The following is a 16,841-nucleotide window of genomic DNA, read 5'->3' as shown; positions in this document are numbered from 1 at the left end:
CGCGACCGCGCGATCATTCGCCTGCGCGCCCACACGCCCACGTGCCTGCACGTCTACGCTCATGCGAGTCCGCGCACATACTCTCCAATATTCGCCCGCCTGCGAACCAACGGTATTCCGTCGCGTGGACGGACGGTGTTCCGTCGCGCGGACGGACGGTGTTCCGTCGCGCGGACGGACGGTGTTCCGTCGCGCGAACCGACGGTGTTCCGTCGCGCGAACCGACGGTGTTCCATCGCTCGAACCTATAGTGTTTCTTCGCACGAACGTCGGCTTAATTCTTGCAGTATCCATTGCTCGTCTATGGGTTATAGCTCGCCGACCACCAGCTCTCGCCCTTCCTACCACGCTCGCCCTTCCTACCACGCTCGCCCTTCCTACCACGCTCGCCCTTCCTACCATGCTCGCCCTTCCTACCATGCTCGCCCTCCTTCTGCGCTCCTTCACTCACCTTCGTTTGCGTTCCTGCATGACCGCGCATGGGCGCTTCCACGTTCGCCCACGCGCAAATCTTTGAATTATCATCGCGCGAGCTCCAGGGCGATTGCGACCACGATTCCCATTGGGGTTTTTGCAGCATGGCCAGCCTGGCGAGTTCTTCTGGAGCATATTTCCAAAACACGGCCTCACCCCGTAAACGCAGAGCATGGCACTTGCAAGAATAGAAAGAAACTTCAGGGAGGTCTGAGCAACACTCCTCTTTCCAGAACCTGGGTTAGCCCTTCCCCGTCATTCCCTGGAAGGATTTTTGGCGGGGGGCTTTCCGTTTGAGATTTCGCCATCGGCCAAGGGGTGACTGCTTACCCCTTCCTCTGGGGGCTTACCAGGTCCTTTCCCTCCTCGGTTACGGCCCGAGGTTTGGTTCAAGGAAGCTACAGGAAGATCATGGGTACTTTCCTCCTCTCGAGCTCAGGCACCTTGGCCTTTCGTCGTTAAGTATTTAACTTGCGGACAAGCTCGATGTTGTACCATCTGGACGCGCTGACTGAGGGCTTCCTTCGGGTGTCTCATCTGTGGAGGTCGACGACCTCAGACACCCTTCCATCCTTGAGAAGAGTTTGTTTGTGCCCAAGGACAGAGACTTAGACAGCGGCTGTGCGGAGGAAATCGACTTCCGTTTTCACTCCAAGGCGCTTTCTTCCAGACTCTGCAGGGCTCCAGCGCCCTTTTCTTTCAACCACGTCGTCCTAAGTTATCGGCTACGACAACTGGGACAAGGTGTCCAATTGCAGTTTCCTCCTGTCAGGAACAGATGGCACGGGAGGCTTCCCCGGGGGGGCATAGTCCTAAAAGGAGCGGCAGAGTTCACAAACTCTAGGATTGCAGGTTTCTCGCTGCGAGGATGCTTAAGGTTACTCATCCGGATGACAGCTTCCCGATGCCCATTCCCGCACAATCTCTGTGATCAGCCAAGGATATCGCGCCCGCCGTCTCTGTCAGCGAATTCAGTGTCTCTGAACCTCTATGCCATAGCGTCGGCAAGAGTTGCCCGTTTGGCCAGAATGATCCATACCTTAGGCGAAGGTCCTCCATAGGATCATCGACGGCTTCACCCCCGGCCTCTTCAGTTGATCCTTTCTTGTAAGGAAGGATCTGAGAGGGGAGTTCCGTAGTCGACCTCTCAGCCCTGATCAAGTTTGTCGGACAAACTTCGGCCAGCGTAGAACAGCAGAATCGATCAGACTGGTAACGAGGCGACAGGACTCCTTAAACCCTGGATCAGAAGGACGGGTACTTTCAGTTTCCATTCCATCCATCTTCCAGGGAGCTCGTCGAATTCAGCCTAGACTGCAGGTATTCCTGCTTATGATGCAGTGTGGCTATCCCGCCGTGGCATAGCAGGTTTTTTTCCCCAGAGAACTCTCCCTGCTTTCCTCATGGCTGCTCAGGTGCAGGCTTCCACCTCCTCTGCTTTTTGGAGGGCTGGTCAACTCCGGTAGGCTCGGGTTCGACCTTCTTCAGCGCCGGGACAAGCTTCCGGATGCTTACCATGAGTGTGGGTTCATGGTATTTTGCTTGGAGCCTTCTCTTCTTCTGCCTCAACATCTGGAGTATCTGGCCATGATATTGAGTCAACGGCCTTACCACGTTGGAAACCCCGCTTCTCGTCCGTCCAGCGAGGTTAAGCAACGTCGGTTCTGGTCGGTACTTGGATGGGTGGCCACCTGGGGACGCCAGATTCTGTTACCACATCCTCCGAGCCTTCCTTTCAGTTGACTGTGGCAAGACTGAGGAGAGTCGCAGTACCTGTTCTCAGTCAAGCAGAGCTTTCAGCCCTACCTTGGAACGTTTCCTAGTTCTCCTTTCCTCATTGACCCGTCTATAGTCCGAACGGTCGCCTCAGGATAAGTTCCATGTGCGGCGGTCCAAGTTCCGGTGGTTTCAGGCAACGTTAACCGGACTTCCTGGCCCCTATGGGACCAGCGGAACTATTAGACCTGCAATGGGTGTTGACCTATGGAACCTCTTGATGGTAGTGGATATTCTCGTCCTTTCCCCACATTCTTGATGCTGTTCTCGGACTCGTCAAAGGAAAGGGGGGGGGGGGGCATGTTCCGGTCCAGGCCTATGGTCAAGACCTGAAGGATACCTCTCCATCATTCAGGCAGGCTTAGGGGCCGTAGTCTGGCCCCTCTACAGATCCTACAGCTCCTGCCGAGTCGCCCCGTGAGCGTCGACTTCATGATTCTGGCGTGTTCTAACCAGCAGGGGACACATTTTCACACCTTCACATCTTGCAGTAGAGATACCGGGATGATTGAGATTCTCTCAATACCACCATCGGCTCTCTCATTCCAGGCAGAGGAATGTTCTCTCCGACTATCCGAGCAGAGCCTCGTAGAGAGAGTGTACCTGGGGGTCTTTGACCTTGAGTAACCAGCAAGTCCTGGTCTGGGGGACCTGATCGCGACAGCTTGGAACCTCAAGCTTCCGCTGTTCTTCCCCCCAGTCTCAGACCCCGAGACTCTGGCAAGATGCATTCCGGTGATGGTGGGACAACTTCGACGCCTGCGTCTTCCCTCCTTTTTGTCTGTCGACAATGGGTCTCAACAAGACCAGGTTGTCTTTCAACCTTTCAATGGAAGAGCTCCACTGGGATTATGCGCAGAACGGTTTCTGGACCCTCTGCATCCCCTGACGGAACTCCCGGGAGAGCTTCTCCCACGGCGCAGACTACTCAAACAACCACACTGCGACATCTCTCCCGAACCGGGGCGTCGCTTCGGCTTCATGCCTGGAGACACTACGCCTCCTCCTCAAGAAGAGACAACCCGCTACAGTCGCGGTACGGAGGTCGCGTCATCTGCGATAGTCATCCGCAGGGGTCTTCCAGGCAAAGTGAAGAGTCTTCGGTGGTTGGTGCCGTGGGAGATATACCTCTTCCCTTGAGGCCTCTTCTCCAGCAATAACGGTCTTATTGCCTTTCGGCGGGAGGAAACTCCTTTCCGCTCTCGGAAATGAAGCCTGTTGCTCAGCCTTTCCCTGACCTTCAGGCTTAAAGGAATAACTTTTTCCTGCCCGCTGGATCTTTCCTCGCTCATGCGAAGCTACGATGGTCCCTGCCCTAGTCGGAGGAAGACCTCCAACTTTTAGCATGGCTCGGACTTTTAGTCCTTTAAGAGATCTTCTCAAGACCCTTTACGACAGGCCTCAGATTGTATTCCGCCTTGGGTCTCCTGCTCACTCTGGCCACGGCCAGTGTGTAAGCAATCTTCTTGGTCTCGTACGACTCCGCCCTTTCTAAGGAAGAGGGGAAGGCAACATTCAGGTTCGCTCCTGAGTTGTTGGCTAGACTCAGAATCTGGGGGTCCCGGCCCTTCGGTCCAATTCCTTCAAGATTTCGAGTCTCCATTCTGTATCTGATGTCCCAAGACCTTCTCTTTCTTGCCAGTAAAGGAATCGAGAGGTTAGCTTTGGGAACAGCTGCAGTTTGTCCTCAGTTGCAGCCGATTTGGGAGCACAAGGAGGACACGGGGGAGAGTCACCAGTATACCTCTTCAGCCCGGACTCAAGGACATTCATCTCGACCTGTCTCCAGACCCTCCCCCGTCACGTCGCCCTACAGCACGATGTTGGATACATCGCAACGTCCCTCGCCTTCGAGTAATACTACTCTGTGACGCAGGTGCTACAAGCTGGAGTCTGGAAGCGTCTAATGACCTTCGCAGGGCGTGACCCACAGGAGTCTCGATACGTTTTCTATCGCTCTGTGGTGGCTACACAACAGCTGGTCTAACCTCAGGCTCCTTTTTGGACAGGTAGCAGAAGGTTGAGGGCATTGTTATCAGGTTTTAGTCTGCATGAACGAAAGAAGTAGGTCTGGCCCTTATTTCTTTCTTCATCGTCCCCTCTACGGGGAAGCAGCATCCTGGTCTCTGCATAGCTGACCTCGAACCTCTGCAGGTAAACCGTGCTTCCTTGTGTTCCGAGTATTGAGTCAATACTGTCGCGTCCCCCATACCCTGACGAGGTGGTATTGGGAACGTCCTAACCCAGAGTTCCTTCTGGAACTCCAGGTGAACTGCCTAGGACGGGTTACACTTCTTCCTTCACACACAAGCTTATGTAGGCCACACGGTTCCTTGCGGAGCAAGAACTTGTGAGGTGCAGGGACTCCTTTTCTCGAGTCCCCGGGTAAAGCCAAAGCCAGTATGACTGGGGACTTTCCACCCTACCTAATGGGTAAGTCACCCAATGTAAATAGCGTGGTTTGTATTTCGGTTACGGAACAAATGACAAATACGAAGATAATTTGTATTTTTCCTAACCATACAAACCTTAGCTATTTACACATATTTGCCCGCCAGCCCTGTCCCCCAAGACAAGTCCTACCTCTAAGTGAAAGTGAGCATTCATCTGTGTGAGAGGGGGGTGAAGGGTAGCTAGCTACCATTCCCCCCCCCCGCTAACTAGCGCGGGGGTAATACACCCTCGTTAAATTCTAATGGCTCGCCATTTCAGCTGCGCTAAAAGGTAAACCCATTGTAAATAGCTAAGGTTTGTATGGTTAGGAAAAATACAAATTATCTTCGAATTTGTCATGTTCTTTTCCCGCAGGGGTTCCTCTTCGGAGTTCCCCCGGGGGAATTAATGTTAACTAATTGTTTTATTTTCACAGTTAACCATCTAGTTTTTCGTTTGCCTAATATGCCAACGAATCAGAGCTGTCCTGTTGGGGCCTGGGGAGTCTGCTGTTGCCGCCTCCTCTACAACTTCGCCATGGGCGTGTCCCTTCTCCTAGAAGTTCTCCCGTGACAACTGTCAGCTCCTTAGTTCATATAGAACGCTCAGGAGGTTCGCCTCCATGGGTGGGTACTTCCCTTCCGAGGGAGGTTCCCTTCCCAGGTTTGAGTTTTTTCCCCTTCAGGGGGGTGCATCTTCTCTTACCTTAATAATTTCTGGTCCTCGGGCGGTTATGCTCTTGGTGCTGAGCGACCGCTTTTGTAACCATGCTCAAGGGGTTGAGCGGTTGCAAGGCCGAACCATGGAGTTCGTGCGATTATGCTCTTGGTGCTGAGCGGTCGCACTTGCAGCTACACTCAAGGGGCTGAGCAGCTGCAGGAGCTCCTCTTCGGAGGGTTGCTCTTTATGGTCAGCTTGCTGATCCAACGGCCCCAAGGGGCGCCTTCATCAGTTCTTCCTGTCTCTTCTACGAAGTGTTCACCTCTCTTGTTCGCGAGAGAGGACTTTCATAGAGACTCCTCTTCGGAGGACTCCCCTGCTGTTGTTGCTGAAGGCTCAGTTCCCCCCTCCGAACATCTTCGAGGGGGCAGCTGAGGCCAACGGTCTCTCCTGCGAGTGTCTCTCCCCCTCGGGGGAGTTCACTAACAGAGACTCCTCTTCGGAGGACTGATGATGTTGCTCCTGTCCGTGGTCGTCTTCATCTTCAGCCGCAGAGGATCCTCCTCGACGAGAAGAGACAGTTGCAGCTGCTTCGCTAGACCTGTCAGCAGTTCGTTCGCGATCTTCGACACCTGCCAGATCTTCTTGTCTTCCTTCTCCGTTCCTGGACGCAGTAACGCTGTGGGCGCCTCTCAACCCCGTTTTCCAAACGGGCACCGGTCCCTTCGGGGCTAAGGGCTTTTCTCACAATGTGAGTAAGTCCCTTTGGTGCCAGGTTTTTTTACCTGTGCAACCTCGTTCTACTGCGCGCTCCCGTAGTTCGCAAATGCTCTCCTGCTGTGGACCAGACTTCTGCTGAATCAACTCCTGATCGCCAACTCTTCTGAGACCTTCTGTGCGGCTACGCGCCATGTGCGCCTACGGTCTCCTGAACGCCCACGATCGCCTGCTCGCTGGCGCACATCTGATGGCCCTTTCCTGATGTGCGCAATGCTCGCCAACGTTCGCCCTCGCGTCCACAATCTCCGGATCTGGGCGCAAGCAGGGAGGTTTTTCTTTACTGAACTCCACTTGCACCTGCTCGCCAGCACGCATCTGTGCCCCCTTCCTGATGTGCGCAATACGCGCCAACGTTCGCCCACGCGCCCACGATCTTTGGATCTGGGCGCAGGCAAGGAGTTATTCCTTCGCCTCCTCACCGACGATCTCTCTGGTTCTGCACCCTCGCTGACATCGTCTGGCCACGCAACTACGGTCCTACGATCTCCTGGTTCCTGCCTTGTCACGCGCAGTTCAAGAAGTTCCTATGCTAGCGCACAGGCGCTTACAGGTTCTTCTGGACTCGCAGCGCCTCCACTTCACACCGCGCTGCCCAGGAGACACCTAAGCTAGCGCACAGGCGCTCACAGGCACCCCTGGGCTCTCTTTATGACATCGATCTCCTACGCGCCCGCGCGATTCCTCGCCTGCGCGCAAGCGTTTTCAACACGCCAACGCTTCAATCGTCGTAGGTTTCCTACGCGCCCACGCGTTAACTCTCCTGTACGCGATCGGTCGCTACGCGCCACCGCTCGCCATCGCTTGCCAATGCGCCATCGCTCGCCAAGACGCTCCATCGTTCTGCCGGTTGCCTGCGCTCGCCCTTACAACCGTGTGCCCACACGCCCGCGCGCAAACCAACGGTTTTCCATCGCGCGAGCGCCAGCGAGCCATCGCTCGCCAAAACGCGCCATTGCTCGCCTACGCGCCATCGGTCTCCCGACCTCCAGCGCTCGCCCTTTCAACCGCGGTCGCCCTCACCTGCGCGCCCACGCACACTTTCGCCTGCGCGCCCTCGCGCGGGCACACCCACGTTCGCCCGCGCGCGAACCAACGATTTGCCATCACGCGAGCGCCAGGGTGATTTCGACTGCTATTCCCGTCGGGTTATCGCAACATGGGCAACCTGGCGAGTCTTCTGGGGCATGTACTTCCAGATCATGATTTTCTCCCCGTAAACGCAGAGCATGGCACGTACAAGAGCAGGAAGAATCTTCAGAGAGGTTTGGGCAACATTCTTCTCCTTCTTTTCAGGCAGGCCCCATCATCTCTACTCCTCAGGATCGTTCGATTCCCTTTCCCCAGCGGGAGTCGCTGACACTGCGTCTGTCAGCCGTTAGCAGAGGAGGTACTTCGAGATCATGGGGGAACATGTTTTAGCCCTTCCTCTCCACCATTCCGTGGAAGCTTCTCCCCAGGGAGTTTTTCTCTCGAGAAATTCTCCACCCGGCAGGTGACATTCTCGTCTTCGGAGATCTTAAGCTAGGAGAAAGCCGCAAAGTGTGCCATGCGGGCCACTTCATGGCTGGTTGTCTGGCTTGGATCTCTGGGCATCCTGTTGCGATCCGAGAATTTGTCCAAGGAGAGCTCCAGGAAGGTCATGGAAACTTTCCTCCTCTCGGGCACGAGCACCATCGTTTCCCGGCTCACCAAGTTTCCAACTTGTGGGCAAACTCGATGTTGAAGCATTGAGATGCAGTGACCGAGAGGTTCCTCTCGGAAGTCCCAAGCTCAGACACTCTTTCACTTTTGGAAAGACCTTGTTTTGAGCCCAAGGACAAGGAACGGACAGCTGAGAGGTGGAGAAGACGAATCACGGTTCGCTCCTCCAAAGGCGCTTGCATCCAGACCCTACAAGCCTCCAGCGCCTCAACAACAACAGCCTCGTCAGCCTAGAACATCGGAACCGGCCTCGGCAGCTAAGACAAGGTGTCTAAACAGCAGCCCCCTCCTGTCAGAGACAAGAAGGGCGGGAAGTCCTTCTGGGGAGGCAATAATCCTGAGGGAGCGGCCGAGGCCGCAAACGCTAGGATTGGCAACCCCCCTGCATGGTCCCCAGTGGGGGGATGCCTAAGGTTGCGCGCTCTGGTGGCAGCAACTCTGGGCCGATTCCTGCACGATCTCCGTGATCAGCCAAGGATATCGCGTCCCGTTCTTTACATCTCTACCTCCACTGACAGCAAATCCAGTGTCGCTGAGCTCCTATGCCATGGGATCGGAAAAGGGGCTAGCCCTTCGGGCAGAAATCGAGACCATGCTCTAGAAGGAGGCTCTCCAAAAGGTCATCGACGGCTCCCCCCCTGGCTTCTTCAGTCAACTCTTTCTTGTAAGAAAGCGTCTGAAGGCTGGAGACCTGTCTCGACCTCTCAGCCCTGATCAAGTTTGTCGAACAAACTTCGTTCAGCGTGGAACAGCAGAGTCAATCAGGCTTGTAGTGTGACCACAACTCTTCATGTGCACACTGGATCTGAAGGACGGGTACTTCCAGATCCCAATCCATCCGTCTTCCAGGAAGTACTTGAAATTCAGCCTAGACAACAAGATATACCAGTTCAAGGTACGGTGTTTCGATCTCCCCGCAGCACTGCAGGTGTCCTCCAGAATGTTCACCCTGTTATCTTCATGGCCACACAGTGTAGTGGTTTGCGGACTGTGGCCAGAGGTAGCACCCGAACTGCCTAGTGTCCGAATGCCGACCACAACCCGACGTTCACTACACAAAAAATATACAACGGTGGAATACCCAAAAACCTAAGTAACAGTTCAAAGCACTGGGCACCACCCCTTGATATATAATGGGCAAGGGGACCCAGCTAGATCCTGACTTAAACCTTTGCTTCTCCAGCTTGCTGATCATAAGTATAAGAACATTAGGTGAAAGGGATTATCATAAGTTATTTGAAAGATTAAAAAACAGTGGCTGAGTAAGGGAGCCGTGGTGGGAGGTTTCTAAAATTAAAGGCTGTATACATAAAAACAAAAAAATGTTTATTTGGAAAAACTAATTATCAATTAGAATAAATAATCAAAGGAAAAATTAGCATCCCTTTCGTAAACTTCAGCATACGGGTAACAAAATAAACCCATTACACAAACAAGATTTCCACTGGGGGGACACTCACCCCCGTTCCTATACAGTTCAAGTATAACCAGGGGCACTTCTAACCGTGTATCTATTTGGGCAAGTACCAGTATGCCATCTATAAAGAACATATAACAGTGAAAAATACAGTACCACAATTTTCCCTAAATCAATACTGTTCTCATCAATCTCCCGTCCACCATTGGGATGCAAAGTCACTTAAACAGTCCTAATTTCTGAAAAGTACAGCCGCATACTATGTCGTACAGGTCTGTGCGGGCCCACCATTAACATGTCTCGAAAAGTTTGTCAACAGCACATTTGAAATCTCTCAATCTTGGAAGGGGTTTTGAATAAGTCTGAATTCATACTAAACTCAAAAGTCACCCTCTTCCTAACATTGGAATTCACTTCTTGGGCCTCTGACCAGATATGTCATTTCCATAGCTCATGTTAACTATTTAATGTTCATGACACACTCCCATATAGCAACACAGTAGCTTACTTCTAGTTACAAGGTATGGATATAGAACAGCATCACAGACTAGTACAGACTGATAACAGGAAATATTCTAAATTTGCTCTTCCTTACACTCCCTACTGAGTGTAGGGGCTGCTGTCAATACCTGGAAAGGAACAATAACACATTAAGACATTTTTGGAAAAAGGGGGGCTTGAGGGATACAAAAGAAAAAAATAAAATCAAATATATTTCATACACACACAAACCACTAAAGTTTTCTCAGTCACAAACCCTTATATATTGCAACAGGAGCGGCATCCGTCTCCTTCGTTTTCTGGATGACTGGCTATCCCAGGCAGTCTCGGAATCGACCCTTCTTCAACACCGAGACAAGCTTCTGGGACTTTGCCAAGATATAGGGATCATGGTAATTCTCGAGAAGTCTTCTCTGCTTCCATCTCAACAACTGGGATATCTAGGCATGATATTAGACTCCAATCTCCAAGCCTTCCCATCAGATGTCAGGATAGCAAGGCTGAGGAGAGTCGCAGAACCTTTCCTCAGACGAGGAGAGCTTCCAGCCCAATCTTGGTTACGCCTCCTAGGTCACCTTTCCTCCTTGGCCAAGCTAGTTCCAACGGCCGCCTCAGGATGAGATCCCTGCATCGGCGGCCCAAGTCCTGGTGGAATCAAAACAATGATTCCCCGGACATTCTGGTCTCTTTGGGACCTGCGGAACGAATGGACCTGCAGTGGTAGTTGACCTATGGAAACCTTTGCAGGGGAATGGATCTTCTCGCCCTTTCCCCGCATTTGATGCTGTTCTCGGACTCGTCAAAACAAGGGGGGGAGGGTCCACGTTCTGAATCAGGCCTATGGTCAGAACCAGAAGGGTACCTCCACATCAATCTGTTAGGAATGAAGGCCGTAGTCTGGCCCCTCAACACTTCCAACAGACCCTGGGGAGTCACTCCGTGGACGACAACTCCACGGTAGTGCCTTTTGTTTCAACAAGCTGGGAGGTACCTTTTCATATCAACTTTCTCATCTTGCGTAAAGATACTGAGATGAACCGAAGTCCACTCATACCCTATCGGCTCGTTTTATTCCGGACAAAGGAATGTGCTCTCCGACAGTCTGAGCAGGGCTTCACAGATAGAGAGTACCGAGTGGTCTTCGGCCCCCCCTTGTAGCCAACAGGTCCTGACCTTGTGGACCTGTTTGCGACAGCCTCGAATTTCAAGCTGCCGCTGTACTACTCCCAGTCCCAGACCCCAATGCACTCTGACAAGATGCCTTCCTACACGGTGGGACATCGACGTCTACGTCTTCCCACCGTTCTGTTTGTTGACAAGGGGGCTCAACAAGACCAGATTATTGGTCAACCTGTCGATGACTCTGATAGCTCCGCTGCGGCATCATGCAGAGTGGTTCCCGGAACTTCTGCATCTCCTGACGGAACTCCTGAGAGAGCTTCCCCCACGACACGAGCTACTCGAACAACCACACTGCAACATCTACCACAAGTCGTAGCATGGCTTCAGCTTCACGCCTGGAGACCATCCAGCATCCCCTCACAGAGAGAGGCGTTCTGCAACAAGTTGCGGAGCGGATGTCTCGACACCTGCGAAAGTCATCCGCAGGGGTCTACCAGGAGAAGTGGAGAGTCTTTCTGTGGTTGGTGTTGTGGGAGAGGTACCTCTCCCCTTGATGCCACTATTCCAGCAATAGCGGAGTCATTGTATATACTATATCGGCGGGAGGAAATGCGCCTTTCGCTCTCGGCGGTGGAAGCCTATCGCTCAGCCTTTAGCCTGGCCTTCAGGCTGAAAGGAATAGACATTTCCTCCTCGCTGGATCTTTCTTTGCTCATACGAAACTACGAACTTGCCTGCCCCCAGTCGGAAGTGAGACCTTCTCCATGGAATATAGTTCGGGCTCTAAGGGCTCTTAAGAGATCTCCTTGCGAACCCTTACGCCAGGCTTCTGATCGTCACCGGTCTTGGAAGACGGTGCTCCTGCTCGCTCTGGCTTCGGCCAAGCGTGTCAGCGAACTTCATGGTCTCTCGTACGACGTCGCCCATTCAAGAGGATAGGTGGAGGTAACGTTCAGGTTTGTCCCTGAGTTGGTTACTAGACTCAAAATCTGGGAGTCCCGGACCTTCGGTCGACTCCTTCAGATGACCCAGACCTTCTCCTACTATACCCAGTAAGGAGTCGGAGGGGTTATCTTAAAGAACAGCTGCAGTTCGTCCTCACGTGCAAGCCCTGTTTGGGAGGACGGAGAGGAGGGTCATCAAGAATGCCTTTTCAGCCTGGACTCAAAGGGTCATCCATCACGCCCTGGATCCAGATCCTCCTCCGTCACTTCGCCTTAGGGCACATGATGTCAGAGGCATCGCAACGTCCCTGGCCTTCAAGAGAAACTACTTTGTGACGCAGGTGCTACAAGCTGGAGTCTGGAAGCGTCTAACGACATTCACAGCCCACTACCTGCAGGACGTGACCCACTGGAGCCTCGATACGTTTTCTATCGGCCCTGTGGTGGCTACACAACAGGTGGTCTAACCTCAGGCTCCTTATTGGACAGGTAGCAGAAGGTTGAGGGCATTGTTATCCGGTTTTAGACTGCATGAATGAAAGAGGTATGTCTGGCCCTTACTTCTTTCTTCTTCCTCCCCTCTCTTGGGAAAAACAGCATCCTGGGTTCTCTGCATAGCTGACCTCAAACCTCTGCAGGTAAACCATGCTTCCTTGTGTTCCTAGTATTGAGTTAACCCTTTGGCTGCGTAGTGCTGGGAGGATTTTTGTCCCCGAAAAACGTAATTTGCCGGCAAATTTTGAAGTTTGTAGAAATTAATTTCTAAGTACCCCCTGATATTGGAAACAATGTTTTCCATCTATTCATGACTCTTAAACTCTATATTTTTTTGTTTTTAATACATTTTTTACCATTTTTACCCAAAAAACGTACTTTTTCAAAAAAATTACGAAAATTGCATATCATCACAATTGACATGTAAAATGGGTTGGAATATGTTTTTTAAGATGAAAAATAACTAAATTAATGAAATATACTGAAATATTGTTATGATTATGTACTTAAATTTTGATTCAAAACTAGTACAAATTTTGTTATATTTTGGAAAATATCAAAAATTGTTAATAAAACCAGAAAAGTTATGGAAGTAAAATTTTATTACAAAAAATATGATGAAATTACAAACAATTGACAAAAAAGACATATTTACTTCTTTTCATCCTTACATTTACATGTTTTCTTATAATTCATCACAGTATGAAAAATTTCAAAACAGGGGACAACACAAAGAGGAGGGTTTTGTGGGCACTGTTTACAGAAATATGATGTCTGCTTCCTCTTACATGTCCCCTTTACTTTTTTGCAACATTGAGATGGCAATATTGAACAAACACTACAATTAGGTAGGTACTTCTTATTTTCATACTGAGCAATAAAATGCCTTTCCCCCAAGCGCTTGTTTTCCACCAAGTCCCTAACAACATTCTTTCTTCTTGGCTTTGTGTTATATTCTTCTAACAATCCTTTTATTACCTCTTGTCTAAACACAACCTGGGTCAATTTCTTTCTATTTTGCAAGTTGTAACTAATTTTGGAATTTACAAGAGCAACTTCAATCACAAAATGCCAGAGTGTCTGATACCACTTTTTGCTACGGTGATTGAAGGGGTAGGTTGAGCAGAATTGATCAAAAAGGTCTACCCCTCCCATATATTTATTGTACTGAGCTTGCAAAGATGGTTTATCTACTTCCCTTACCCCTTTCTTAGATTGAATAGATTTTTTCACTGTACCTGTGTCCCCAACACTCGAAAGGATATTTACTCTACCACTATCTTGCCAAACGACAGCAACCAATTCCTCATCTTTACTCTTCCACATTATTGGTAGCTGGCCTTTCTTAGGTTTTACTTTTTTCATCTGTGATGGCAAATATTTTCTGTTTGGACGAACTGTCCCACATGCTCCAGTACCTTTACTTCGAAGTTTTTGAAAAAGGGGTACTCCACTAAAAAAGCTGTCCATGTAAACTACATGGCCTTTGTTTTCAAAGCCTTCAAACAAATTTTCTACAACAGATGCACCAAGTCCTTTGTCTTTATTAGAATCTAGCCCCTTCCCTGTGTAAACATCAAATTTCAACAGATAACCAGTCTTAGAGTCACAGAGAGACCAAACCTTAATTCCCCATTTGGTAGGCTTTTTAGGCATGTACTGCTTGAAAAAAAGCCTCCCTTTGAATTTCACCATACAGTACTTTCATCTACACTCAAATCTCTACCACTTACATAATATTTAGAATATAGATCTTTCACCATGTCTAAAATTGGTTTTATTTTATAAAGTCTGTCATCATTACCATCAACAGAATTATCTGCAAAATGTAGACAGGAACGGATAATTTCATACCTGTCACGTGACATTATATTGGAAAAACCAGGTGTCTCAGTTAGCCAAAACTTTTTAGAAAAGTAGCTTGCTTGACTACTTTTGTGCACTAATCCCATTGCAATTTCAATAGCAATAAATGCTTTTATTTCCCCTGCATCCACATCTCTCCATGCTCTGTACCGTGATCGAGGGGCTAAAGGTTGCATTTTTTCTATCATGTATGCTGCATACCGGTTAGTTTCCACAGCTACATGATCATATATTTCATTAGGAAACAACTTAGAAAAGCATAAAAATGGAGTGCAGTCATCTAAATTTACAGCCCTATTAGTTTCTGAATAAATTGGTATAGACTTTAACTTTATTGGAGGATCTGTGCCTACATTCTTTATATTCACCCATGAATCATCAGTTAGTGTTTTATTCAAGTCATCATCTTCAACTTCTTCATCAGCATCTTCAACTTCTTCATCAGCATCTTCATCTGCGTCTGCTTCATAATCCTCATATAGTTCTTCTTCCCTTTGTACAAATAAATCTTCTGTTTCTGAGTCTTCTTCTGCAAGAATATCAGCAATCTCCCGTTGTGTTGCACACCTCTTCCTTTTTGAAGCCATTATAGGTGACCCTGAAAGTAAAAAATAAAATTAGCATACCCTAATAAAGAAATTACATTTATAGCTACTAGACACACACACATATATATATATATATATATATATATATATATATATATATATATATATACTGTACATATACATACACACACACACACACACACATATATATATATATATATATATATATAATAGAGAGAGAGAGAGAGAGAGAGAGAGAGAGAGAGAGAGAGAGAGAGAGAGAGAGAGAGAGAGAGAGAGAGAGAGAGAGAGAGAGAGAGAGAGAGAGAGAGAGTGTGTGTGTGTGTGTGAGTGTATGTAGCCTACCGGTAGCCTATGATTTGTCTTTACAATTCGCATATTATCACATATTTGAAGACACTGATATTAGGCCTAGAGTTTATGGTAATATACATCATATTCTACCATTATAATAAGTCCAGGCCTATACACAAAGCCTATCATAACATAATCGAAGTTGGCCAACTTACAGTAAAATAGGCTTACTAGGCTTGAAAGAGATGCCCTTCATATTACCTCCTATTACACCATATTTTACACTTATTTAATGATTTAATCAGACTTATTATAGTCTACTGTACTTATATTCAAGAACTAATTAGAATAAATAAATTATTACTGAAATAAATAATACATACCTTTAAAACCTGATGTTTGTAAACAACGTGAACTTCGTCGCATCAGCTGATAACACCTGTTTTTGTTTACGTTTTGTTTCATCTTCTGGTCACTAGATGGCAGCACCTACTGGACAGCAAACGTTTTCAGCGTACACTTGAATGTCAAAAGTATCGGCGGCGCTATTCAAAAAGTTTTTTCGCCGCCGTGGGGTAAACTCGCTTTTCGCAGTTAAGGGAGAAATTTTAATTTTCGAGTATACTCGCTTTTCGCAGTCAAAGGGTTAATACTGTCGCGTCCCCCATACCCTGACGAGGTGGTATTGGGAACGTCCTAACCTAGAATTCCAGCTAAAGGACTTCAGGTCGACTTCCTAGGACAAGTCACACTTCTTCCCTCCACACACAAGCTTATGTAGGCCGCACGTACTTGCGAGGTGCAGGGACTCTTTTTCTCGAGTGCTGCTCACTCGGATTCTGAGTCCCCAGGTAAGCCAAAGCCAGTAAGGCTGGGGACTTTCCACCCTTCCTAAGGGTAAGTCACCGTATGTAAATAGCGTGGTTTGTATTTCGGTTACGGAACAAATGACAAATTCGGAGATAATTTGTATTTTTCCTAACCATACAAACCTTAGCTATTTACACATATTTGCCCGCCAGCCCTGTCCCCCAAGGCAAGTCCTACCTCTAAGTGAAGTGAAGCAGTTCACCAGTGTGTGAGGGGGGAGGGGTAGCTAGCTACCACTCCCCTACCCCTTTGCTAACTAGCGCGAGGGTAATACACCCTCGTTAAATTCTAATGGCTCGTCTTTTCAGCTACGCCGAAAGTAAACCCTATGTAAATAGCTAAGGTTTGTATGGTTAGGAAAAATACAAATTATCTCCGAATTTGTCATTTGTCATAGGCCTCGAAACTACATTTGTACAATAAATTTTATGGTTGGAAGAACACAAAATGAGTGAAATTGGCCTTTACTTGAACTATGATGCTGTATCATTTTGTAAAAGGGAACATTATATATTACGTAATTTAAATTTACCATTACCATCAACCACATGATTCATTGTTATTTTTCTCTCTTTTTCGCCACTCAAAAACCATAGTTCTCTCTGTGGCCTATACTATTGTTAGTTATTGGAAGGTACTTTAATCTTTCAAACTATAGATTTAAATATAATTAGAAATTATTGAAATTTCCAAAAATACATACGGAATTCATGATGAACCTATATTTTCAACTCTGGAATACAATTTTGGATATACTCTTGCTGATGGATGTTGGATACATAAATCAAACGTTTGAATTATAGCAGCAATGATGGGCAAGTGAAATATATTTTATGTGGGTGATGGAATTAAAAAAAAAAACTGTTTGTTCCTACACTAAATACAAACCCTCATTCTTTACTATAGGAGATATTCTAGTGCGAGCTGGAAAATACGACA

The 16,841-nt window shown here is 48.5% G+C and overlaps 3 protein-coding genes across 4 annotated transcripts in view; 1 reads left to right on the top strand and 2 right to left on the bottom strand.

The window, feature by feature from the left end:
• Positions 1–16,841, top strand: part of Nup62 (Nucleoporin 62kD) — a 159,509-nt gene that overhangs the window by 19,741 nt on the left and 122,927 nt on the right. The window lies entirely within an intron of this gene.
• On the bottom strand, positions 12,955–13,959 carry LOC137627179 (piggyBac transposable element-derived protein 4-like). Its single transcript, XM_068358256.1, has one exon. It carries the CDS (start codon positions 13,957–13,959, stop codon positions 12,955–12,957), a length of 1,005 nt encoding a protein of 334 aa, XP_068214357.1.
• LOC137627394 (piggyBac transposable element-derived protein 4-like) lies at positions 13,992–15,677 on the bottom strand. Its single transcript, XM_068358477.1, has 2 exons — positions 15,416–15,677; positions 13,992–14,767 (listed from the first exon to the last, which is right to left on the bottom strand). Exons 1-2 carry the CDS (start codon positions 15,495–15,497, stop codon positions 13,992–13,994), a joined length of 858 nt encoding a protein of 285 aa, XP_068214578.1. The 5' UTR covers positions 15,498–15,677.

Source organism: Palaemon carinicauda, chromosome 35 (assembly GCF_036898095.1).
Source record: "Palaemon carinicauda isolate YSFRI2023 chromosome 35, ASM3689809v2, whole genome shotgun sequence".
Lineage (NCBI taxonomy): Eukaryota > Metazoa > Arthropoda > Malacostraca > Decapoda > Palaemonidae > Palaemon > Palaemon carinicauda.
This window is presented reverse-complemented; position numbering and strand designations above follow the sequence as displayed.

Excerpts from the sequence above, each read along its gene's own strand:
- LOC137627179 (XM_068358256.1), bottom strand. The coding sequence starts at position 13,959 with ATGCCTAAAAAGCCTACCAAATGGGGAATTAAGGTTTGGTCTCTCTGT.
- LOC137627394 (XM_068358477.1), bottom strand. The coding sequence starts at position 15,497 with ATGAAACAAAACGTAAACAAAAACAGGTGTTATCAGCTGATGCGACGA. Across the intron at positions 14,768-15,415 it reads ACAAACATCAGGTTTTAAAG|GGTCACCTATAATGGCTTCA; the intron begins GTATGTATTATT and ends TTTTACTTTCAG.